Genomic DNA, 25,725 nt, shown 5'->3' with positions numbered 1-25,725 from the left:
AAGATCAAAGAATGAGCTTTAGGGACAAATATGGGATGATGGAGTGAAGCTAAAGAGGAAGAAAAGAATGGAAGAAGACCCAACCAACAGCTTACCCTAAATGTCCATAAAGCCTACACATTCCCTAATTCTTAGCACTGTTGTCTCTGCTGTCTCTGACCAGCTGATTTTCCTGCGTTCTCCTTGACATCTTTGTGGCTCCTTAGAAACACAAATCCTTTTTTCCCTTACCGCCGCCCAACAGGGCTGAATGCAGGGAGGGTCAAAAAGATTTGTTTCAATTGTGCCTTCCCGGCTAAGACATTTCAATGGGCCTCATAACTCAGAAAACAGTGCTTTGTGTGCATGAGAGAGAGAGAGAGAGAGAGAGAGAGAGAGAGAGGAGCTCTGGCAAGAATTCTTAAATTCTTAAAGTGAGGAACAACACTTGAAAGCACTTTACAGGAGCCAACCAGCCAACTTCCGTAACCATCCTGCCCATTAATGCCAAATGGCCTTTGTCTCTCTCCACAAATTGGTTCATCTAGGGGCTTTATAGCAGTTTGTTCATTAAAGAAAGGAGAGAAACTGGATGGGGTAGGGGAGAGGAGAGGGGACACCCAATGCCACAGTAGCTTAACAGGTGGTGTTGGGCACTGGCCTCATTTCACCTTCCAGAGCAGCAGAAGAATAGTTTGTATGGGGTTTTTAGCCTAGAGAAGAGGTGACCGAGATGTGACATGAGAGCCGTCATCTGGTACTTTGGGGCTGAGGTGAATCATAGAACTGAAGAGTTGGAAGGGATCCCAAGGACCATCTGGTCCAACCCCCCGCAGTGCAGGGATCACAACTGAAGAATCCCTAACAGGTGGCCATCCAACCTCTGCTTTAAAAGATCCAGTGAAAGAGAGTCCACCGCCCCTCTGAAGTAGTTTGTTCCACTGTCGAACAACACTTACAAAGTTCTTCCTAACATTTTAGTTGTCATCTCATTTCTAGTCATCTGAACCCATTGGTTCGGGTCCCACCCTCTGGAGCAGCATAAAACAAACTTGCTCCATCTTCCCTGGGACAGCCCTTCAGATATGGCTACAAAGATAGCTATCATGTCACCTCTCAGGCTGCTCTTTTCCAGGCTAAACATCCCCAACTCCCTCTGTCATTCCTCATAAGGCTTGGTCCTTCCCTTTGCTGGGGCAACAACTCTGCTTCTCTGGAGCTTTCCAGGGTCCTGAAGGCTCCACCTCTGGACACCTGGAATGTTCTGCATCCTGCCTCCCTGCATTGATCTGCTTCCTTGAGAGGGTCCAGTTTCCTCTGCAAGTGATATTTAAGGCGAACAAAGCCCTGGGTGAGCATCCCCTCAAGTGAGGGGTGGACAGAACTCCCTTTGCAATCCCTCCATCAGTTGGCCCAGTAACCAGCTTCCTTTGTGGCAGACAGCGGGCATCTGTCAGCACAATTTCATCTGAAAACCATCTGTTTGGCTCTCAGTCAACACAGTCAAAGACTGACAAAGCTCAGCGATGTTGGGAGGGAGGACGAATTGGGACACCAACCAATGCTAGCTACTTTTTCTAGCCAACGGGGAGAGATCAGATGGCAGGAGATACAAGATATTAATTACATACATGTAATTTGCTTCTTCCAATTAGAACATGCACAAAAGAGTTTCATGGCAGCTACTGTGCTCATTGCTCGGATATGCTTTGACCCAGCGAGGTAAGTGGAGACTGGCTCAGAATAAACAACCGTAAGCTACCATCTATGATATCTGGCCAGCAGAAGCAAACAGTCATAATGATTGGCCACCACAGTTATCGTGTGGCAATGAGTTCCATAGGTTTAATCTCGTATCAAGTGATGTGACTGTAGTGCTCATACACGAATATAATAGCTATACATTCTAATTCTAAATAAATAACTGTAAATCTTTGTTGTTGTTGTTGTCACATAGGCTGCAAACTGTGCAATCAGCCCAAATTAAGGAACATAATATGACTTACTTCTGAGTGGGCATACATAGGATTGGGTTGCATATATGCCAGGTATTAATTTCAGTACTTCATTACGAGTCATCATTACTGCTATCACGTAACATGACAATGACTTTTATTACCACCGGGAATAAGTAACTCTTGGGTTTTATAATACCCGCTGGCAGTGAGCTGCACAGGGCATGTAACACAAGAATGATGGTTAGGAAATAAGAACATATAGAAGAGCTCTGCTGGATCAGGCCAGTGGCCCATCTAGGTCAGCATCCTGTTCTCACAGTGGCCAACCAGATGCCTATGGGGAAACCAGAGAGCAAGACCCGAGCACAAGAGCCCACTCTTCTCTCGTGGTTTCCACTCTGACTGTGGAGGCGGACCATAGCCATCATGACAGAGCATAGCCCCTGACTTTGCAGGTACATGTCATAGAATCCTAGGATTATTGGATCCCAGTACGTTTCCGAGCACAATTCAAAGTGTTGGTGTTGACCTTCAAAGCCCTAAACGGCCTCGGTCCTGTATACCTGAAGGAGCGTCTCCACCCCCATCATTCAGTCTGGACACTGAGGTCCAGCTCCGAGGGCCTTCTGGCGGTTCCCTCCCTGCGAGAAGCGAGGTTACAGGGAACCAGGCAGAGGGCCTTCTCGGTAGTGGCGCCCCCCCCCTGTGGAACGCCCTCCCATCAGATGTCAAGGAAATAAACAACTATCTGACTTTTAGAAGACATCTGAAGGCAACCCTGGATCGGGAATTTTTTTATGTCTAATGTTTTACTTTTTTATTTGCTGTAAGCTGCCCAGAGTGGCTGGGGAAACCCAGCCAGATGGGCAGGGTATGTATGTATGTATGTATGTATGTATGTATGTATGTATGTATAAATAAATAATTATTATTATTTTAGAAGATATCTGAAGGCAGCCCTGTTTAGGGAGGCTTTTAATGTTTCATATATTATTGCATTTTAATGTTCTTTTGGAAGCCACCCAGAGTGGCTGGGGAAACCCAGCCAGATGGGCGGGGTATAAATAATAAATTATTATTATTATTATTATTATTATTATTATTATTATTATTATTATTATTATTATTATTATTATACCCCAAACGTCATCTGGTCCAATCTCCTGCTATGCGGCAATCACAGCTAAAAAATCCCTGGCAAATGGCCATCCAACTTCAAAATCTCCAAGAAATGAGCGTCCATTATCTTTTGAGGGAGTCTGTTCCACTGTCAAACAGCTCTTAATGTCAGGAAGTTCTTCCTGATGTTTACTTGGAATCTCTTTTCTTATCATTTGAATCCATTGGTTCAGGTCCCTCCCTCTGGGGCAGGAGAAAACAAGCTTGCTCTGTCTTCCATGGGGCAGCCCTTCAGATATTTGAAGATGGCTCTCATATCTCCTCGCAGTCTCCTCTTTTCCAGGCTAAACATCTCCCACTCCCTCGACCATTCCTCATATGGCTTGGTTCCCAGACTCTTCATCATCTTGCTTGCCCTCCTCTGTACACATTCCAGCTGGTCCTCCTTAAACTGAGGTGACCAGAACTGGAAACAGGGCTCCAGGTGTGGACTACCTGAGACAGAATAGAATGGTAACCTTCCCTGTTAGTGTGGAATTTCATCTGCCAACCTTTCATTCGCGTGGGCTGCCTTGGCTCTGTCCCTTAAACCGCCTTAGGGGGAGAAGTAAAGGATGAGCTTGTTGCCCATGAAATATTAACTCCGTAAATAATTTCCCACAGGAACGGAAAGATAGATGGCCTCTGAATCAGTGAGGGCAAGGAGAAACATGGTGGTCCAACCCAAAGCAATACAATCACACATCTCCACGCAAGACGGAGAAATGTGCTGCATTATTCCAAAAAAGCTTTGAGCTGCAGTATTTGCTCTGGAGAAAGCCCCGTTTGTAATAGATTTCTTTCTTGCCCAAACAAGCAGAGTGCCTGTGTGTAAGAGAGATTTACTGTACTGCTGTGCCAGGGAGTCTTCTCAAACAGGAAGAAGACTTGGGGTGAAATGACCAGCTTTGTCATAAGATTAAGGAGTCTTAGGAAAACCCAATTCATCTCTCTCTCTCCACTCACATCTGAAGCCGAAAGCTGTCACCTGACCCTTCTCTCCCGTGACACTCTCCAGCCATTGGTGCTGCTGCTATGATGTCATGGAATACCCAATACAGCTTTGAAGCTCACTGAGTGAGTTTGGTCTGTTCAGCTAACCTACCTCTCAGGGTTGTTATGAGGATAAAATAGACAGGGGGAGAACTATGAATCTGCTTAAAACATTTTTGTTCAAATAGGCCTACCCAGATATGTAAAAAGCTAGTGTGTGTTTTAATTGGGGTTTGGGTTATCACTGGTTCTGATTATTATTTGTATGTTTTAAAAAGTTGTTATTAATTGTTTTCCTGATTTTTTTTTGTAAACCACTTTGAGGTGTTTTTTCCCCCCTTTTTACTGTCAATGGATGGAGATTTGTTTGCTGGAACTTCTGGAAACCAAGTAACACATCTGGAAACACAGATGCTAAGCATCTGTGATTTATTCTAGCCTAAGTATTTTGATGTGGAATGTTTGTTTTAAGGTGGATGAGGGCAGATACAAACCTAGCCAAGTTTTAAAATGCCTGGAGCAATCACCATTGTGCTTAACTCTGGAGAGCAGAGATCTCTCTTCCAAACCTCTCCCTCCAACATTATGTGCATTAGAAGTATTATAAATCTGACTGGGAATTTGATCCCCACCACCACCCCAGACATTTAAAATGCAGTCCTGACAGAAACATACCAGGGGGGTGGGTTGTTAAATTGACTGCTCCCCACTCCCCAAAACATTTGGCCTCTTTCACACCAGGATCTGGAGATATTCTTACTTCTCAATTTGCACGTCTCTGTTTAAGACCGTTAATCCTGCTCCCTGCTCTCCCTAGCTGGTTTTATGGTCACAGACAAGCTGCATGTAGCTGGCCCTGACTGTATCATTAAGCCGAGTCTCTGCACATTCCTCGTCTCCCTGGGAGATTATCGGAGATTGATTGATGTAATGGGGCTTTTCTTTGGTATTCTGAGTTGGCCTTGAGGATTCTCCCCCTGGTTCCCCAGGAAGACTCCTCTTGTTAACTGATCTGCCTTTGTATACCATGGATATTTTAAAGCTCTGACGATGCAGAACTTCCAAGGGAGTATCGCAGTTAGTTTCCGGGCAACCGATCGCAATTCACATAAAAGGGTCTGAAGTCAGCCTGTTTCGCACTGGCTCCCAGCCCTGGGAGAAGGAGCAAACTTGTATTCTTCTGCTCTAGAGGGTACGACCCAAACCAATGGCTTCAAGTGACAAGAAAGGAGATTCCACCTAAACAGCAGGAAGAACTTGTTGACAGTAAGAGCTGTTCAAGAGTGTTCAAGAGACCATAGATAGTCATGGCTTCCCCAAAAGAATCCTGGGAGCTGTGGTCTGTTAAGGGTGCTGAGATTTCTTAAAGGGACCCCTGACCATTAGGTCCCGTTGTGTCCCACTCTGGGGTTGCAGCGCTCATCTCGCTTTACTGGCCGAGGGAGCTGGCATACAGCTTCCAGGTCATGTGGCCAGCATGACTAAGCCGCTTTCTGGAGAACCAGAGCAGCGCACAAAAACGCCGTCTACCTTCCCGCCAGAGCGGTACCTATTTATCTACTTGCACTTTGATGTGCTTTCAAATTGCTAGGTGGGCAGGAGCAGGGACCAAACAACAGGAGCTCATCCTGTTGCGGGGATTCGAACCGCCGACCTTCTGGTCAGCAAGCCCTAGGCTCTGTGGTTTAACCCACAGTACCACCTGCGTCCTTCCTGAGATTTCTTAGGAAACCCTTATTTCCCTTACTAGAACTGCAATTCCCAGAGTCATCTGGGAAGAGGGACTGATGGTTAAGCTACTCTTTGAATTGCAGCTCTGGGAGGGAAACAGGGGCCTCCTAGCAACTCTCAGTAACACAAACTACAACTCCCAGCATTCTTTGGGGGAAGCCATGTCTGTTTAAAGTATTATCACAATGTTTCGAATGGATGGTGCAGATGTGGAGTCACTACAGGAAAGGGTTTCAGCTCCCAGCCCCTTCCTGATTCTTTTTATATTAAAAACACCAATAAATTCCAAAAGAAAACAAGCACTCCCCTCTCACCTTTGTTGTAAAGAGAGCCATCGAAGTAGTAGCTGCCAGTGTAGAAACCTGTTGCCAGTTCAATGAGGTGCCGTGCCCAGGTATTACCTGCCCCAGGAAAGCTTGCAAGGGCAACAAACTGCTTGGCCCGAGATGTTAAAAATCTCCGGTCCATACAGCGGTTATCTGTGAGCAGATCAAAATGAAGGCGTTAGCTAGGAATGTAGGGATCCTGCGGTCACTGGGAGGGAATAAGTGCACAAAACACCAAGTAAATCATGAGGGGGCCTTGGACATCTCCCTGGAGAGGGAATCCTAAAAGTGAGGGGACAACACCGAAAAGGCCCCGCCTGTCTCTGCTGCTTTCTTTATTATTTTTTTCATTCAGAAACCACTTCCTGTAAAGCATCTCGAAGTGATTTCACAATAAAATTAAAAACACATTGTTGCATGCACCCCAATCTCTGAGTGGCAAGAGACACCAGGGGTTCTTGCACCTACCAGCGGGTTGGTTTACTTGGAATGAAGGCCGATGGAGAGACTACTGCAATGTTCTCTATGTGGAGCTACCTTTGAAAATGACCAGGAAACCACAATTAATCCAGAATGCGGCAGTCCTGAAAGACCTACATTGGCTCCCAGTACGTTTCCGAGCACAATTCAAAGTGTTGGTGCTGACCTTTGAGGCCCTAAAAGGCCTCGGCTCTGTATACCTGAAGGAGCATCTCCACTCCCACTGTTCAGCCCAGACACTGAGGTCCAGCTCTGAGGGCCTTCTGGCGGTTCCCTCCCTGTGAGAAGTGAGGTTACAGGGAACCAGGCAGAGGGCCTTCTCAGTAGTGGCGCCCGCCCTGTGGAACGCCCTCCCATCAGATGTCAAGGAAATAAACAACTATCTGACTTTTAGAAGACATCTGAAGGCAGCCCTGTTTGGGGATGTTTCTAATGTTTGATGTTTTATCGTGTTTTTAATATTCTGTTGGGAGCCGCCCAGAGTGGCTGGGGAAACCCAGCCACATGGGCGGGGTATACATACATACATACATACATACATACATACATACTGGGGTGCAAGTAACAGTATGCATAGGATTTGCTGCCTGAGTTATTGGAACTTTGTTCCCCCTGAAATCCACAGCACTCAAGGCCATTGTGAACGTCTTACGTCCATTTCAACAGAGCCAAAAGGAGATTGGTCTGAATGCAACACATAGAAATGCAATGCATGAACAAGTCCAGAGAGGGAACTGAGTTAATAGAGCAAGAAGGGAACGAGAGGGAAATGGAGAAAGGAAGCGGGCAACCGCTTCTTGCAAAAGTCAAACAGCAGTTTCCTGCATCTAACCAACGGAGCTATCCATCTGATGGAAGCCGGAACTAATTACTGTTTCATTCCAAAGCAAAATTTATATCTTTGGTAATTAAAAGAAATAAAAGGATGAGGTTTTTTAAAAAATAAAATAAAATAAAATAATTGAATGCAGATTTGGAAGTTCTCTGTGGTGATTAGAGACACTGCAACTCCTGTAACCACATAGAATTGTAGAGTTGGAAACAGTGCTTTTTTCTAGTAAAATAGGTGCTCACCATGAAGTTTGTTACAGCAAGTTTTTAAACCCCCCCCCCCAAAGAAGAGGCACTGGTACTGTGTACCCTTGAGTGCCCCCTGAAAAAGGCACTGGTTGGAAGGCACTGCAGCCGACATACTTTTGTGTCGCGACACAAGGTTTGGAAAGCTCTGCTGTAAGTCCTGGACTCCCTTCCTCCAAACTCAGGTGTAAATATGCGAATAAATCACATTTCTTAAAGCTATGCAGTCTCCGCCTTGTCTCAATTCTCCAAAGGAACAGAGAAGAAGAAGAAGAAGAAGAAGAAGAAGAAGAAGAAGAAGAAGAAGAAGAAGAAGAGGAGGAGTTTGGATTTGATATCCTGCTTTATCACTACCCTAAGGAGTCTCAAAGTGGCTAACAATCTCCTTTCCCTTCCTCCCCCACAACAAACACTCTGTGAGGTGAGTGGGGCTGAGAGAAGTGTGACTAGCCCAAGGTCACCCAGCAGCTGCATGTGGAAGAGCGGGGAATCGAACCCAGTTCACCAGATTACAAGTCCACTGCTCTTAACCACTACACTACACTGGCTCCAGAGACCCTGGGTGAGTGCTGGGAACCCCCTAGAATCCTGCTACTGCTCAGCAGAGACTGGGGGTGACCCCCAACTTTTGTAACAATATCATATACAGTGCTACCTTGGTTTGCAACCATAATCCGTTCTGGAGGTCCGTTTGTAAAACAAAAACAGGTTGTAACCCAAGGCACGCTTTCGCCAATGGGGCCTCCAAAAAAAAATAATGGTTCGTAATCCGGGGGAGAAAATGGGTTGTAATCCCCCCCCCCAAAAAAAGGTTGCAAACCAGGACATGCACCTCAGGGTTTGACGTGTTTTTTTTTTTTTTAATCAATAATTTTTATTATTTTATACTATACTACACAAAAAATCAAACAAACACTCGTATACATTTTCCAGTTTTGGCTAACATAGCCACGGCTTCCCTCAGACCTTCCACATTATACTTTCTTAGTATTATACTTAATATTATACTTCTTTTATCTACCATTGCTTACATGATCATAAATCCCATACATACTCTAACTACCATAATTACAATAATATTTTTTGTAGTTAAGGGTTTGACGTGTTCGTAATCCAAAACGTATGCAAACCAAGGTACCCCTGTACACAAGAGTTCTTCAACCTCGGTTCCCCAGATGGACTACAAGTCCCATCATCCTCAGTCAGCTTAGTCAATTGTCAGGGATGATGGGCATCGTAGTCCCATTGCCGGCTGAAGAACACTGATCTACACCAGCAATGACTCTCTAAGGATCCAGATGGGTTGAGAATGGGACCTTCTTCCTGCAAATACAAAGCAGCCCGCCCACCCCTTTCTACCTTGAACTTGAGTCTGATAAACGATGAAATACTTGGAGGTGCCGCAGCTCTCGAATTCCTCGCCGCTGCATTTCTGGGAGCAGAGCTGCTCGTCTTCCCTCTCGTGCAACGTAAAGAGGGTTGTAGGGAAGCCGCAGTGGCAGGCGGTGGCAGCCAGCGCCGCGAGTGGGTATTCCTGGTGGAAGCAACAGGGGAGAATAATTTTTGTGCGATGCCTTTGAGAAGGAGTGCAGTTAGAGTCACAGAACCGTAGAGTTGGAAGGGTCCCCGGGGGGTCATCTAGTCCAACCCCCCAGAATGGGCAGTGGTTCAGGATGATGGAAGTTGTAGTCCCTCTGGAAGGCCACAGCAAAGAAGAGGAAGTACCAACGAAGGAGGAATGGATAACTAAGATGGTAAACTATGCTATTGATAAAATGTACATTCAAAAAGAGGCCAGAAATGTTCCTGTTAAGTATTTTACCAGAGGAGATCAAAAAAACAGAAAGAGTATTGTGTATGTATGGTTTAACAGCAGCGAGAATGCTAGTGGCAAGAAATTGGAAAAATAAAGTTGCACCAACCATAGCAGACTGGCAAAACCTAATGTTAGAATACTTGCAACTAGCCAAAACAATGGGTAAAATAAGAAGACAAATGACCCAAGAAGTATGGAAAGAATGGAGGATATTTAAAGAATATTTAAGGAATAATGGCATAAATGGAATCCTAGTGGCAGATGTAGACTGAACCCTCAAATAAGTAATTAGAAATTTAAGGATGGAAAAAATGAAATATAAAAAGAAATTATAACTGTACGCTATACAAATACAACTCTACAAAATACAATGAGGATAATTGGAGGTACGAGAAGGCGTGTGTGTAAAGGTGGATGTATGTAAATATTTAAATTTGAAGAAGTTGATATATGTGATGTATAGGTTTATTTTGTGTGTTTTTGTGTGTTTTTAAATAATAAAGAGAGAATTAAAAAAAAAAGATGGTAGACTATGCTGAAATGGCAAAGACGACCGTGAAAATCCGGGACCAAGATGGAAAAAAAAGTTCATACAAGACTGGACTGAATTTATAGAATATCTTAAGGTCCACTGTAAAGACTTAAAAACATTAGCAGGGTTGACATAGCATCTATGAAGTAATGTGGGTTAGGGTTATCAATGGGGTTGTAACTGAATGGAAAACTAAAGACGTGTAAGGTAATAAAGGGGAGAAATTGGAAACCAGGTGTGGGGTGGGGGTGAAGTCTAGAAGGAATGAATAAGTAAGTAATTTGGACGTTAAATTGTTAAGTTAATGAAAATTGAAAATAAAATATGAAAAAATGGAATTTAGGACAGGGGTCGGCAACGTGCGGCCCATGGGCCGGATGCGGCACATGAAGACCATTTTAGCAGCCCACGAGCTGCCCCTGAACCGAGCCACCCACTCGGTGAGTCCCCCCCCCCCATTCGCAGATACAGGAAATCGCGTCTGCGCATGTCCAGAAGCCAAAAATTACTTCTGTGCGGGCGAGATTTTCGGCATCTGGGCATGCACAGAAGCAATTTCCAGCATCTCGCTGCAACCAGACCGGCCCACAGACGATCTCCATGGGAGTGATCCAGCCCATGGCCGGTAAACCTTGCCGACCCCTGATCTCGGGGCCCTTTCCATCTGCTGCTCTAAGACATGCCTACCAATGCATTCTCTGTGGGGCTTCCCCTGCAACTGAACTGAGGCTGCAGAATGCTGTGATACAATTTCTGACATGAGCGAGACCATATAATACCCCTGTTTAGAGATCGGCAACTACTCTTTTTCAGCGCCTGATAAAAACATTTCAGTTTAGACCAGCCTACTTGGATATGTGGAATGCTTATAGGTGTTTGGATCTGTTTTTAGATTATCATTCATTTTAATTATCTTCTTAGAAATAGTGGCTTTTAACTGTTAGTTTTCTTCCTTTTGTAAGCCATTTGGTTGTTTTTTTTTAAAACAATCAATAGGTATATAAATTTTATGAAAAAATAAATTATATGTATATTTCACAGGGTTGCAACCCTGCACATTCCCTCTGGATATCTGAATTTTTTTTGCACCCAATTTCCCCTAATAGATGTATTTTTGAAAGCCATCCCCCTATAAGTAATGCATTTTTGGAAGTAATTTTCCACAAACGTACACTTTTTGTGTACCCCCATCTCCCTTCTTTGCACACATCCGTTGGCTGGGCAACGCGTTGCAAACATTTGCGGAAGTGCAGATTTCGAAGGCGCAGTTGAGTCGATGTGTTTTTTCCTCACAAATGTGGACCAGGCAGGGTTGCATTGCAACCGCAAACCAAATTTCTCTCCCCACTTCTGCGCAACCGAGTTGGGGGACATCCTCATCTCTCCCTTCCCAAAGCAGCGGTGTGGAAATTGCCCTTGCCTCCAGGGAGTTATTTACTACAGTCAAGAGTTTATACAGCCAGGCTTATGGCACCCCTTTCAAAATCACGGCCCAGTGGCAGTTGGATAATGCGCGAGTTTGTCACCTGGACGAAGGCCGCTTAAAAGCCCATGGAGTACGACATCCGTGCCCTCATTTGAGCCTTAAAGCACAGAGTTATGAAGGACGTGGTGAGGCCTGACAGGCAATTTAATACCCAGGAAGGCAGGAAGGCTGGGTTAATCAAAGGGCATGCCACAATGAGTTTGTGTTGCCGCCTCAGAGAGCTGGCTGACAACAGCAGGGGCAAGGCCCAAACTGTGTGCCGTAAGAAAGCAGAGATAGTCCATGGTGGGATGTGGGAGACCAGGGTTCAAATCCCCATTTGGCCACGAAGCTCATACTCTCCAAGTGTCCCGATTTGCCAGGGACAGTCCTGGGATTGCAAAAGCTGCCTCTTTTCTCCGGTTTTCTTGGAGAACAATCAAAAGTGGTATGTGTAGATGCAAAAACTGAGTCCTGTTTCTACTGGGGGCCGGCGGTGGAAATACCTGCACCAAAATGAAGGAAACTGTGAAGCTCTTGATATAATTTTGAAGGAAAAGGTCACCAATCTGCTTTAAATTTTCAACTGCCGTGCTTCCACAGCCAGCAGTTTCTTGGGAAACGCGGGGAGTGTTGATTCCTTTGTTGTAAATGTCTACTCAGAAGGAAGTGCCACTGTATTCAGTGGTGCTTGCTCCCAAGTAACTGGGTCAAGACTGGGCAGCCTTACACGGCCATCCTAAGCATTTTTACTCAGAGCTAAATCCCACTGAGTTCAATAGGATTTGCTCTCTCCTGATCACTCTCACGGTTTCTATTATTTATTTTCCCTTTGACCATGCATTCTCATCCCTCTGGCTCTGAGTCTTCTCCCCTTGGGGGTTCCCAAGCTGGTGGCTCGCTCCTCTGCATGCAGTCAATCCATGGCAGTCTCCCTCTATTATCTGGGTCACATTGGAGGGTTTGTGACCCAAGCTTAGGACCCAAGCTTCTTCTCTTGGCTAGCTTACCTTTCCCGTGCAGAAGTCAACGCACTGGTCCACAGACATGTTTCTCATGACCCTGCTCACCGGCAAAGCCAAGGAGATGTTATCCGGCCGGCGGAAGCATCCGCGGAATATGGCGCTGCCGTCTAACCGGGAGAGGAGAAGAAGACAGTGGGGGAAAGGAAGCAGTTAATTGCTGAGCTCCCAAAGTCAAAGGCACAGCTGATCCTGCAGGATTCCCAAACTGTGCTGGCAAGCGTCCTTTGAAATTGAGCGTTTGAACAGGATTTCTAGGATTTCTGAGCCAGATCACCTAGCTCAGCCCAGATCATCATTTCTAGGAAAAGAGGTGCTGGAACTCACCAGAAACGCCTCCTTTTTGTTCTCTTATAATGGCAATGGTACCCATCTCAGAGGTGCTGGAGCTGAGCTCTGGCTGGAGAAAAGCCATGGGCCTGATCCAGCAAGGCTCTTGGGGGACTTCGAAATCGTGTTTCTCAAGCATCGGGCCCCACACCCACCACCACCACATACAAAAAATACATTTGAAACCAACTAGGAGATCATGTGATAAAGCCAACCTTTTCCTCCCTGACAGAGTTCCCCACCCACCCCCTTGTGGACCATAGGTGGACAACCTCTAGCCCTGTGTTTCAGAATACCTCCTGGCACTCCCCATTTCTTCCAGCCCAAACAGGACTATGGTGCCCATGTGCCAGTGCTGGGCAGGAGTAGTCAATGTGCCGCCTTCCAGATGTTGCTGAACTACAACTCCCATCCTCCCTGGCTGATGGGAGTCGTGGTCCAAAACATCTGGACTGCCTTTCTTTAGGAGTTACAAACCAAGTCACTGCTTCATGAGTTAACCAAACCAACTCTATCAAGGCTTCCTGAAATAATATTTGCACAGTCCTCTTTGCAGATTTAACCCGAATGACGACTCGAACTGGAATGACAGGGCAGATCCAAAACAGATTAGGCTTCATTTAGATGCTGCAAATGCAGCTACAAGGTGAATGTTTGGGTCACTGCACATCTTTAGAGGGAGATGTGGAAAATCTTATGGGTTACTAGGATGTAAGCAGGCACCAAAGGATTGCACCCTAGGTTAATTTCTGTTTCTTTTCTTTTTATTTAATTACCTAGGATTTATTGATCCACTGATCAATTACCATTTTTATGGTCTTTTAAAATGTACAAATATGTTGAAAACTGACACCATTAAGAAGAAGAAGAAGAAGAAGAAGAAGAAGAAGAAGAAGAAGAAGAAGAAGAAGAAGAAGAAGAAGCTCACAAATCTAGCATATTGGTTCTGTAAAGTTTGTCAAATAGTTTTTGGCACACCGGCATCTATTTGGTGATTTTTAAAATAGCCAGGAATCTGGTAGAACAGTTCCAACTCCATATAAAATGGTTTGATCTTTTAAAAGGGGAAATAGGATCAACTGAAGAAGGGTTAGATGAATTAAAGAAAATGAAATGTGGATCTAATTCATTGAGTCATTTTTATTTTGATTCTGCTATAGATTTTGGAAAGCAGTTTCTCTGCGTCCTATATATCTTGAGATATCATCTCCAAACTTTAGTATGAGGGTTGATGAGGAGGGGCAGAAGAAGAAGAAGAAGAAGAAGAAGAAGAAGAAGAAGAAGAAGAAGAAGAGTTTGGATTTGATATCCCGCTTTATCACTACCCGAAGGAGTCTCAAAGCGGCTAACATTCTCCTTTCCCTTTCTCCCCCACAACAAACACTCTGTGGGGTGAGTGGGGCTGAGAGAATTCAAAGAAGTGTGTCTAGCCCAAGGTCACCCAGCAGCTGCATGTGGAGGAGCGGGGAAGCGAACCCGGTTCACCAGATTACAAGTCAGTACTTTCTGTTGCTGTTTGGACACTGGCTGACATATTGAATCAAAATGGTGGACCAAAACATGACTCCGATGTGACTTCATCCATTTTTTTGACATAGGCTTCGCCACCTCTTGCGATATTGTCACCAAACTTTGCACAATGGTTCCTGAGGTGAGATGGCAGGCTTTGTGACTGAATATTCAATTTACATTTCCTAAAGTCCACAATAATCTCTTTTGTTTTCTTTAAGTTAAGGAGCAGCCCGAAATGTGGCTTTGACATGACTTTACCCCATTTTTGGTGTGGTGGAACTCACAAATTACACTATCCACTTAAAAAACACAATATTTTTTAGTTTCTAAAAAATCCTGGGCAGCTCCAGGCATGCCCTGCTATTAGGCGATGGGGGGGGGGGGAGGGAGAGAGAAATGTGAAAGAAAAATTAGTATTATCTATTATAAATTTTTGGAAAGCGTTTTGTCCATCTGTTCTCTTTAGGTTTGGCTGCCTCTCAAGTTATCATTGCCAAACTTAGCACAAAGCTTCCCAAGGTGGGGACGGCAGTCATAATCGATGTTTGGATGCCAGGAGTCATTTTGAAACAAGTTGGTGGCTTGAAACATTCCTTTGGCATGGCTTAACCCATTTGGGGGCCTAGGTTCAGTCGCCACATGAAAACATAGAATCGTAGAGTTGGAAGGGACCCCCAAAGGTAATCTAATCCAGCCCCCTGCGATGCAGGAATCACAGCTAAAGGATTATTTACAGGTGGCCATCCAAACTCCGTTAAAAAAAGAAAAATTTAACAACTGAGAATCCGCAACATTCCTAGGGGGTCTGTTCTGTCGAACAGCTCCAACACTCAGAATGTTCTTCCTAATGTCCAGTTGAAATCTCCTTTCTTGTAATTTTATTCCATTTGTTTGGGTTGCGTGGCAATGTCCCTCCCCTCCCCATGGAAATAATGACACAGATGCATTGTGTAAATTTTAATGGGCGTAAAGGCCACAACTAACTGCCAAACCAAGAGTTGTGATGATTGCTACAAGGTAGGTGAAAAAACCCATTGGCTTGTCAAATTGGGAAAAAGTCCTACCAGGCCCCTGGCCAACCAAGGCAACCAACCGAAGCCCATAGCAAGGTCAAAGCTAAATCTAAAGGGAGGGAAGCAGGACAAAGAGGGCGAGTTTCCCGCCCGTCTCTAGTTTAAAGGAACTAAGACACGCCCCCAGGCCGACTGGATTGGTCGGCCTGCGGGAGGCGTGGGGATATTCTATCAATCGCACAGGGGCTGAGCTCAACCCCCACCCGCGTGATCGGGTCGTGACACCCGCAAATCCACCTCCGTTGCGATGCAGAAGTGGGCTTCTCCCCTCCTGAGAAGCAGAAAACAACTTTGCTTCAACTTCCATGTGACAGCTTTTCAGAGATTTGAAGGTGGCAATGATATCTGTTGTGTATTACCCAAGACACAGCAGTATCTTCTCTTCGCCTCCTCTTTTCCAGGCTAAACATGCCCATCTCCTTCAACCATTCCTCATAAGGCTTGGTTTCCAGTCCCTTGATCATCTTGGTTGCCCGCCTCTGCACACTCCCCAGCTTGTCAACATCCTTCTTAGATTGTGGTGCCCAGAACACTAGGACTCCAGATAGCGCCATGGAGGGCAGATCCCTGACAATCTTCATTGGCTCCCAGTACTTTTCTGAGCACAATTCAAAGTGTTGGTGCTGACCTTTAAAGCCCTAAACGGCCTCGGCCCAGTATACCTGAAGGAGCGTCTCCACCCCCACCGTTCAGCCCGGACACTGAGGTCCAGCGCTGAGGGCCTTCTGGCGGTTCCCTCCCTGAGAGAAGTGAGGTTGCAAGGAACCAGGCAGAGGGCCTTCTCGGTGGTGGCACCTGCCCTGTGGAACGCCCGCCCATCAGATGTCAGGGAGATAAAGAATTACACAACTATTAGAAAAACATCTGAAGGCAACCCTGTTCAGGGAAGTTTTTAATGTCTGAAATTTTATTATTTTTTATATTTTGCTGGGGAAACCCAGCCAGATGGGTGGGGTATAAACAATAAAATTATCATCATCGTCATTATTATTAATGGGGGATTTAATTTACATTTATACTTTAAGCAATGTTAATTTTAGTATAGAAATCAAATAAATATAATGAAGAAAAAATTGACACCCCCCCTTCCAATTTATTTGTCCAAGTTCTTTAACAGCACTATAAGCCATGAAGCCAACAGGAACTCTTATTCCTGTCATTTGGAAAATTGCATCTGTCACCAACATCCGGAATATTTCTAAGCAAGCTGCCGTGGCTCCTGTTTCTCTGCTTTTATGCCAAACCACAGCTCTCAACTATTGATCTCTCCCTCTTTAGCTCTCTTTCTCTCTCGAGGGAATTCTACAGTTCTCACGAACTCTGCACAAATCAAAAGCTAAAATTAATCTCACATGGCCACTGGCCACCAATTGTTAACAGTGACTAAGGTTACACCCAATGGGCTCCTCTTTTGACTTCTGAATTTGAAAAGCACTGGTGTGTGTGGGTGTGGGTGTGTGGGTGTGTTGGGAGTAACACAAGAACACTTGTTGTTGGTTACCTGAACCAGTGGGGGTGTGGGGTTGTCGATAGATAGAAAGGCAACTTATTCCTCCAGCAACAACCCTTGTAACCCAGTTACGGCATGTGCTAACACATGCTAGGGTTAACTTCTTGGTTTCATCCTGGCCACATGTAAAAACTGTACAGTAGGACTGCAACTTATGTATGCCTTTCCGGGGGTTGCACTTAAAGGCAAAAATCACGCAAAGTCAGAATGATCCCCAGAACTACCACCACTGTCAGAGATCAAACCGCAGGGGCTTTTTGCTGCAAAACGCTGCAAAGATTTGCTGCTAGATTTGCTGGCTTCATTCTTCTACATTTTTTTCTGCATTCCAAAATCTTAATAATTTCCATTGCATTCCATTCAGATATAATAATCCCTTATATGACAGCTGTGGTTTCATTCGTGTCGTTATATTAGGTAATTTATAAAGTTTCAAGTGAGGAACTCTGTAATCTTTATTCTTTCCTGCACATGACAAGTTTCCCCCCCCCCCCCATGATGTTTTCCCATCCATATATGGTGTTTTATCCTTCCTTCCTACAACTTTTGATGGTTCCCGTCACACTTCGGGAGAAGCGGTTATCTCACAGTTTCCAAAAGTCACTGCATCACTTCATCCCGTGATTTGGCTTCCAGTAAGCAAGCCATCTTCGCCATTTTTCCAGCTTAGGAAGAATGGTCTGAATCCAGACTGCAAATAGTTAATCTGAAAGCTTCTATTCCCGCAGCTGGTAGACTCCTTTCTTCCCTGCCACTCATTTTGGCCAATTGTCCTTACCTCAAACACATTCCTTTATGAATAACAGAGGTTTGGGAGGACTTTGCTGCATATTTTCAAAGCACAGCGTTCCCCCACCCTTCCCTCTCAGTTCCTTTCTTTCACGCAAGCAGTTCCAGTTTTGTTAAATTCCAAATTCTTCCTTTCTCACTTGTACGTGTATATTGCATTCCAGGGAGGCTTGCCATATCATAAACGTAGAGAAAAACTGCACCGTCTCTTTCACCGAATGAAATCCCCTCTCAATCCAAACCTTTTAAATCCTTGTAGCTGGGTTCGTTTTCACAGTTTCTCGTCTCGTCACCTCTAGCACGTGCCTGTAGTTTACTCCAGTTTAAAAAAAACCCAATTAGCAGGATCATCTGTGCTTCCAAGAATGGGATCAGAGGATCATGGCAGCCGGAGTGCTCTGTGCACCCAGTGCCTTTGCCTGCTCTCATATTCCATGGGGAAGTGAGTGCCAGACTGCCAGGCAAACTGCGGGTGAGAGCCAGGTTCCTCTTTCAACTGAAGGGGAATGCAGAAAATACCATTCCCCCATCATTTTCTGATTACTGTATATTCTGGCGTATAAGACTACTTTTTAATCCAGGTAAATCTTCTCAAAAGTCAGGGGTCGTCTTATATGCCGGGTGGAGAATCTGCGGTCGAGTACCGTATATACCCGAGTATAAGCCGACCCGAATATAAACCGAGGCACCTAATTTTCCTACAAAAACCTGGGAAAGCTTATTGACTCGAGTATAAGCCAGTTCACCTTTGCCGCTGTGGAGGAGGAGGAGGAACGAGCAGCCCGAAAGCAGCCCTTTGGCCTGCTCCTTCCTCTTCCTCCTTTGCCAAGTTTGCATTTATGCGAGCAGTTCAGGAATGGAACAAGCTGCCTGGGGAGAGTAAAGAACCGCCGTTCTTGTACGCTTCTTAAGGAATGGTTAACTGGGGAGAGCGGGTGGCGGCACGAGCGGAGAGAAAGGGCTTCTTTCTCACTGCCCCCACCGCCCGCCTCACTCAAGTATAAGCCGAGGGCAGCTTTTTCAGCACAAAAAATGTGCTGAAAAACTAGGCTTATACTCAAGTATATACAGTATATCTCAAACTCTATATTTTAACTGGAAAAGTTGGGGGTCGTCTTATACGCCCAGTCGTCTTATACGCCCAGTCGTCTTATACGCTGGAAAATATGGTAGTTCTGTCTCTCTCTCTCTCTCTCTCTCTGCTGTGTTGGGAGAGGCATCCATCCCCTGGCGCATAGGAAGCAGGAAGGGCACTGCGAAAACACCTTTTGGCCTTTTCCTTCGCAGGCTTGCTATGGACAATCGTGCTTCCTCCTGTAGGTTGCCAACTTGATCCCGCTGCCCCATGGCCCACCAAGGTTGCCCCATAATCTCTTCCCTTCCCGTGCCTGCCTGGATTCTCCTCTCTGCCTTTGACATTTAAGCACCAGCTAATGAGCCACCCGGCCCACCTTCTTAACTACAGAAGACAGGGAGGAACGCAATGAATGCAAAATTAGAGGCAAGATGCAGAAAAGCCTTTGAGAGCAGGGAAGAGATCAAAAGCCCATTTGAAACTCATTAAGGCAGCTCAAGCACCTAGACCTTCCTTTCCCTGCATTGCACTCAATTGGTCGGCTGAGAGTGCTCTGTGAGGGATTCCTTCCCTCCCACAAACACCTTCATGTTTTCCAATCCCGACTATCCAAGGCTGCAGATCGCCAGTGTTCACAAATGCACCTCAAGCGTAGGATTTGAGATCATGGCGCAGCATCCAAAGAACGTCAGTTTTTGGTTTTGAAACCCAAGCTTTCTAGTCCTTGCGAAAAGAAGAAAACAGAGCCAGATGGATCAGGCCAACGGCCCATGAAGTCTAGCATCCTGTTCCCACCATGGCCAGCCTGGTGCATGTAGGAAACTAGCAAGCAGTACCCAAGCACAACAGCTCTCTTCTTGCCTATGATTTACAGCAACTGGTAATCAGAAGCTTTACTGTCTCCAACCATGGAGGCAGAGCATAGAGCCATCTCTATGCACTCCTGGGGGAGCGACTTCCATAGTTTAACTACAGCCTAGGAACGGTAAGGTAAGGGACACGGGTGGTGCTGTGGTCTAAAACAATGACGCGCTTGGGCTTGCTGATCAGAAGGTCGGTGGTTTGAATCCCAGTGGCGGGTTGAGCTCCCGTTGCTCTGCCCCAGCTCCTGCCAACCTAGCAGTTCGAAAGCACACCAGTGCAAGTAGATAAATAGGTACGGCTGGGGCAGGAAGGTAAATGGCGTTTCCATGCACTCTGGCTTCCGTCACGGTGTTCCGTTGGTTTAGTCCTGCTGGCCACATATGACCCGGAAAGCTGCCTGTGGTCAAACACGGCCTGAAAGCAAGATGAGCACCGCAACCCCATAGTCGCCTTTGACTGGACTTAACCATCCAGGGGTCCTTTACCTTTTTTTAAAAAACAGCCTAGTAAAATTACCAGAGGGTATGGAGCAGCTGCAGCTGTAGTGAGGGTAAAGAGTGGAGGGTCTAGTGTTCTGCAAGACCAGGGGTCTGGATGCAGCCCAATCGCCTTCTAAATCCGGCCCACGGACAGTCCGGGAATCAGCGTGTTTTTACATGAGTAGAATGTGTCATTTTATTTAAAATGTATCTCTGGGTTATTTGTAGGGCATAGGAATTCATTCATTTTTTTTTTCAAAATATAGTCCGCCCCCCCCCACAAGGTCTGAGGGACAGTGGACCGGCCCCCTGCTGAAAAAGTTTGCTGACCCCTGTGCAAGACACACAGAAGAAGAAGAAGAAGAAGAAGAAGAAGAAGAAGAAGAAGAAGAAGAAGAAGAAGAAGAAGAAGAAGAAGAAGACGCAGAAGAAGAAGAAGAAGAGTTTGGATTTGATATCCCGCTATATCACTACCCGAAGGAGTCTCAAAGCGGCTAACATTCTCCTTTCCCTTCCTCCCCCACAACAAACACTCTGTGAGGTGAGTGGGGCTGAGAGACTTCACAGAAGCGTGACTAGCCCAAGGTCACCCAGCAGCTGCATGTGGAGGAGTGGAGACGCGAACCCAGTTCCCCAGATTACGAGTCTACCACTCTTAACCACTACACCACACTGGCCCTGCACATCCCTAATAGCCAACAGGATCAGAGTTACTTCCCTTGAGCCATTAGGACCCCTTGATCTCAGTGCCATGAGCCCCAGGCTCTGCTCCCTTGGGCTGCCCTAGTTCTCAACCCCAAATGAGTCAATACTTACACCTCCTTGCAGACTCTTGGGCCAACTCCAGGCGGTAGATTGAGAGTCGGTTCACCCCACCACAGATGTTGCTCTTTTCTCCCTTACACTCCATGTTGCATTCAGAATCACTGACGTTTGCCGCTTGGATCTTGTGGCCACAATAGCATTCGGCCCCAAACTCTAGGCCTGCGAAGAGGTAACCCCTGGAAAGGAGAGAGGGAGAGAGGGAGAGCATTTTGTTTCGAGCTTTGGTGGTGGTAGCGGCATCCCATGTTCAGGTTCAGTGGCTGGACTTGGCTACCCGAAAGCTGAACGTTTGTGCAGCTGTCCTTGGTGCTGAACGGCACCTTCCGAAATCTCATGCTGTGCAGCCCCCCCCCCCTAGAAATTGGCCACTTTGCGGGTGAAGGGTGTCTCCTTTTTATAATATGCTGAGATAAAACAGCTGCTTAGTCTTGAAAGAGAACAAAGTCAGAAGGAAGGAAAGACAAGAAAAGGAGAAACCTAAAGAAAGAGAAAGCAAGGGGGGAAAGGGAAATAAAGGAAGAAAACAAAACAAAGAAGAAGAAAAATAAAAGGACTTCTGGCTCTCTTTGCTGCAGCTACATATGATGTTCATTCCTTAAGATCCAACCATTCTATCTGCTATAAGCCAGTATTTTCCCGAACTTCAAATACAGATATTACAAGTTCATTTTCTCTTTCACGCGCAAAAAGTCCATAAGAAATGTCCAATCCTTACCAGTGTTGGCGATGTAAAAAAGAAATAGGCACGTATATGCATATGTGGTGGTGTTGTAATGAAATCAAGGTGTTCTGGGAGATGATATACAAAGAATTAAAGAAAAATTATTAAGTGTTCCTTTAAGAAAAACACGGAGACATTCCTTTTAGGAATATTGGGCAGGGATATCCAGGTAAAAGACAGAACTATAATCATGTATGCAACAGTTTCAGCCAGACTCCTAATAGCAAAAAAATTGGAAATCAGAGAGAGTACCAAATAAAGAGGATTGGCAACTAAAAATGATGATGTATTACAATTTGGCATCAAAATATGAGGAATTAAAAGGGATAAATGAAATGGAGAGAGAGAGCAATTGGAAGTCATTTCAGGATTATATCAAATTACATATCGAAAAAGCTGATCTTTTGGCAGAGTTGTAGAGGCTCAAGTAAATGGGGAAAAGAAGAAATAAAGTAGGTATAAGGGCATGCAGACAGAACAAGGAACGATACAAATGCTGTAATGGGAAGGCTGAGAAGCAACGGAGGGGGGGGGAGGAAATCTGTGAGGGAAGGGGGGAAAGGGAAGTGAAGGTAAATAGGACGTATGATGTATGTTTTGTTTATGTAACTTTTATGTAATTTTTTGACTCTGTAAGGCATGAAATTAAATAAAGCTTATTAAAAGATAGAAAAAGAAATGTCCAATCCTTAACAAATGCCACTAATGACTTTTCTCTAATTAAGCACGTTAAAGTTCCCGTCTCAGCCATGTCCAACAGCTTTATCAGCTGTTCTTGTAACACGCTAAGCCATCTTTGTGCAGATAGCAATCAGGTGAGGAGGGATGCTTCCACCGTAACTGCCTCACCGCAGGAAAGGCTGCCTGCACACAGAAGTTGGGAGCTGCTTTCTATACGTGGGGAGCAGGGCCGGCCCACCTGTGGGGCTTGGTGAAGCCTTCGCCCCAGGCAGCAGGCTCCTGGTAGCTGGGAGGGTCAGCAGATCCAGCATCTGAGAAGCTTGCCGCTCACTGTCTCTTGGACTTCTGGGCTGCCTCCTCCTCTGCCATCTGCCCTTCTCCAGCCTCCTTTTTATCCTCTGCCAGCGCACTGGGCCTTCCCCAGTCTCCTTGGGCAGCAGCAGCAGCAGCAGGAGCTGGCCGTGGCAGTGCAGGGCTTGTGGAGGAGGAGATTGTGCAGGGTGTTATATTCAGTTTTGCCTTAAGTGCCCTGGGCTAGCCCTGGCAAGGAGTTGTGTGTCAATGCTGCTTTTTATGGGGGAACACAGTCATAGAATCATAGAGTTGGAAGAGACCACAAGGGCCATCCAGTCCAACCCCCTGCCAAGCAGGAAACACCATCAAAGCATTCCTGACAGATGGCTGTCAAGCCTCCGCTTAAAGACCTCCAAAGAAGGAGACTCCACCACACTCCTTGGCAGCAAATTCCACTGCCGAACAGCTCTCACTGTCAGGAAGTTCTTCCTAATGTTTAGGTGGAATCTTCTTTCTTGTAGTTTGAATCCATTGCTCCGTGTCCGCTTCTCTGGAGCAGCAGAAAACAACCTTTCACCCTCCTCTATATGACATCCTTTGATATATTTGAACATGGCTATCATATCACCTCTTAACCTTCTCTTCTCCAGTCTATGGTCCCTGGAGGGCTTTGCCTCACAAAATTCATTTCCTCCCTTCTTTTTCCTTCCCACTTTCCCCTCTTTTCTTTTCGTTTTCAAAAATATTGTACGCTTCCGAATGCGGCGCTGCATCTTCTTGAGTTTCGTGGAGCAACCTCAAAATTTCTCTCGCACACACTGGGATGTTTCCCTTGTAATCGGAGGTGGTCCTGACCACTGAAGATTGGGTTTGTTGAATTTTGATACAGATTTGGGGTCTGAATCTGGTTAAATCAGGTCCGTATTGATCCAAATTGAATCAGGACCCTATCTGAACCCGTGATCCTAATAGGCATAGAGCATTATATGTATAATAATGAAGATAATATGCAATAATTGTTTGTATTTTTAGTGACCGGGGCCCGGGATGGGGATTCTCTTGTTGAGATTAAGCAGCAAGACAGGATTTTTTGGGTGGGGTGGGGTGGGGCCTGTCCTCAATATCAAGTTTATTGAGAAAATTCCATCCCTAGTGACATATTCCCCATCCCTAGTACAAAGGAAGGAAGACACCTGGCCAGTTAGAGCAGGGGTCAGCAAAGTTACCGTGCTTTGGGCTGGTGTCTCCAGCACCGATCGCGTGGCGGACCAGAGGGCAGGGAAACGTGCGCCCATACACGTGTGCACACGCTATTTCTGGCGCACTTCCACGTCGGAGGAGCACCGGAAATAGCTTGTGCACATGTGCACGGCCCTCCTCCAGCCCAGATGTGCACCGAAAATAAAGCTTGCGCATGCGCACAAGCTATCTCCGGTGCTACTCTGACCCGGAAGTGGACAGCCATGCAGCACAGCACCGGTAAGAGCGGGCGGCGGCAGAAGGCGGGGGGATCACCACGAGCCGGATAAACAAGTCTCTCAGGCCTTATCTGGCCCGCAGGCCTTAGTTGGGGGACCCCTGAGTTAGAGAGCTGGGCTGTGGGCCATTGCCTGCCTCAGTTTCCTAGAGTTCTCCTCCTGCTGCTCCCTAGGCCTCAGAGCCTGCTGTGTTTGGGGAGACAAGGGACCCTCTGGTGACGGGTCCTGCTGCTCTGGTTCCTGTGCACTGACCTCCATCTCATTGCCATCCTCCATCATCCCCGAGAGCCCCATTATACCAATTAAGGCTGAGAGGAGGAGACTGACCTGTGGTGTGCCACGGTCCAGCAACAGATGCCTGACAGATACCAGATACCCTATACACCCAGTGCCCTCGCTACAGTCCTGCTGGAAAATTGGTCCTCTGAAGATGCTATTTGCATTGCAAGGAAAGCTCCCGTTGTCATGGACACAAATAGCAGCTGGGGGTGACTGTGTTCACTGGGAAAATAACTTGGGGGGAGGGTTAAAAACCTTCCCCCCCCCCACCGCATGGCTGTTTCAATCTGGATCCCCCACCTGCAGGTCCTTTCTCAAAACCTTGGGCTGGGGTATTGTTTAGGGAGTTCCGGGGATGCTGTTAATTTTTGGTATCTTTATTTTGAATCTTACGGCTTACGTCGAAATTGTTCAAATTGGTTGTGTGCTTTTTAAATGTTTTGTTCATGACTACTTTTGTTACGTTTGCAGTTATGTATTTCTTTCACATGTTGTAAGGCGCTTTTAACTTTGGAAATAAAATGATGGGTGGACTTTCACAACTGAGTCATTCTCAGTTCCCCTACTGAGCCCAACTAAAAAACTCTTTAAGACACCCCCCCCCAAAGACCTGTCTGTGAAACAGTTTAGCACAAAACAAAACGATGAGCCAAGACCACCCACCCACCATCCCTCAGCCTGGCCTACCTCACTGGGTTGTTGTGAGGATAAAAATGGGTGTGTGGTGGGGGAGAAGAAAACCATGTACGATAGCCCTAAAATCTCTGGAGGAAGGCAAAGGAAAATAACCCACGATGATAATTGATTCATATTTGAAATGGAATTGTCTTGGGCCAAATGTCCATTGGGCCAACTTCCTGTTGCAGTTCTACCCGCACAGATGCCCTCTGCGCAAAGAAGCAATTTGGGTTGCCTCGTGGCACTCGGCGCCAAATGATTTACTCAAAGCGAGCCGGAGGAAGCATCACTTTTCAAAGAGAGAAAAAATCTCCGCGTGCCTTATAGATCATAGAGTGGGACACGAACACATTACTTAAAGGCTAGGCAGGTTGGGGAAGCCAGTATGATGTGTGTTCGGCAATTGAAGCGATAAGTAAAAGAGACCCGGCAGGTGCTAGTGATGCGGGGAGCTCCTGGTCCAGAAACACAAGGCAGGAAAGGCTCCAGAGAGGTTTTCTTTTAATCCAGAATCCCACATCTACATCCTCACTCACATTGCTCCACACCAAGGAAGCAGGTCCTTTGCCACTCCTGGTGTCGTTGGACTCCAGCTTCCCT

General features: G+C 46.0%; 1 protein-coding gene across 1 annotated transcript in view; it reads right to left on the bottom strand.

The window, feature by feature from the left end:
* WSCD2 (WSC domain containing 2) overlaps positions 1-25,725 on the bottom strand; it is a 55,336-nt gene that overhangs the window by 10,824 nt on the left and 18,787 nt on the right. Inside the window, exons 3-6 of the mRNA XM_033159294.1 lie at positions 20,986-21,170; positions 12,526-12,647; positions 9,062-9,236; positions 6,134-6,298 (exon numbers count right to left, since the gene is read on the bottom strand). Coding sequence (XP_033015185.1) covers positions 6,134-6,298; positions 9,062-9,236; positions 12,526-12,647; positions 20,986-21,170 — 647 coding nt within the window. The remainder of the gene's footprint in view (positions 1-6,133; positions 6,299-9,061; positions 9,237-12,525; positions 12,648-20,985; positions 21,171-25,725) is intronic.

The sequence above is a fragment of the Lacerta agilis genome, chromosome 8, assembly GCF_009819535.1.
Source record: "Lacerta agilis isolate rLacAgi1 chromosome 8, rLacAgi1.pri, whole genome shotgun sequence".
In the NCBI taxonomy this organism is placed as follows: domain Eukaryota; kingdom Metazoa; phylum Chordata; class Lepidosauria; order Squamata; family Lacertidae; genus Lacerta; species Lacerta agilis.
Note: the sequence above shows the minus strand (reverse complement) of the source record. Positions and strands in the feature narration are given on the sequence as shown.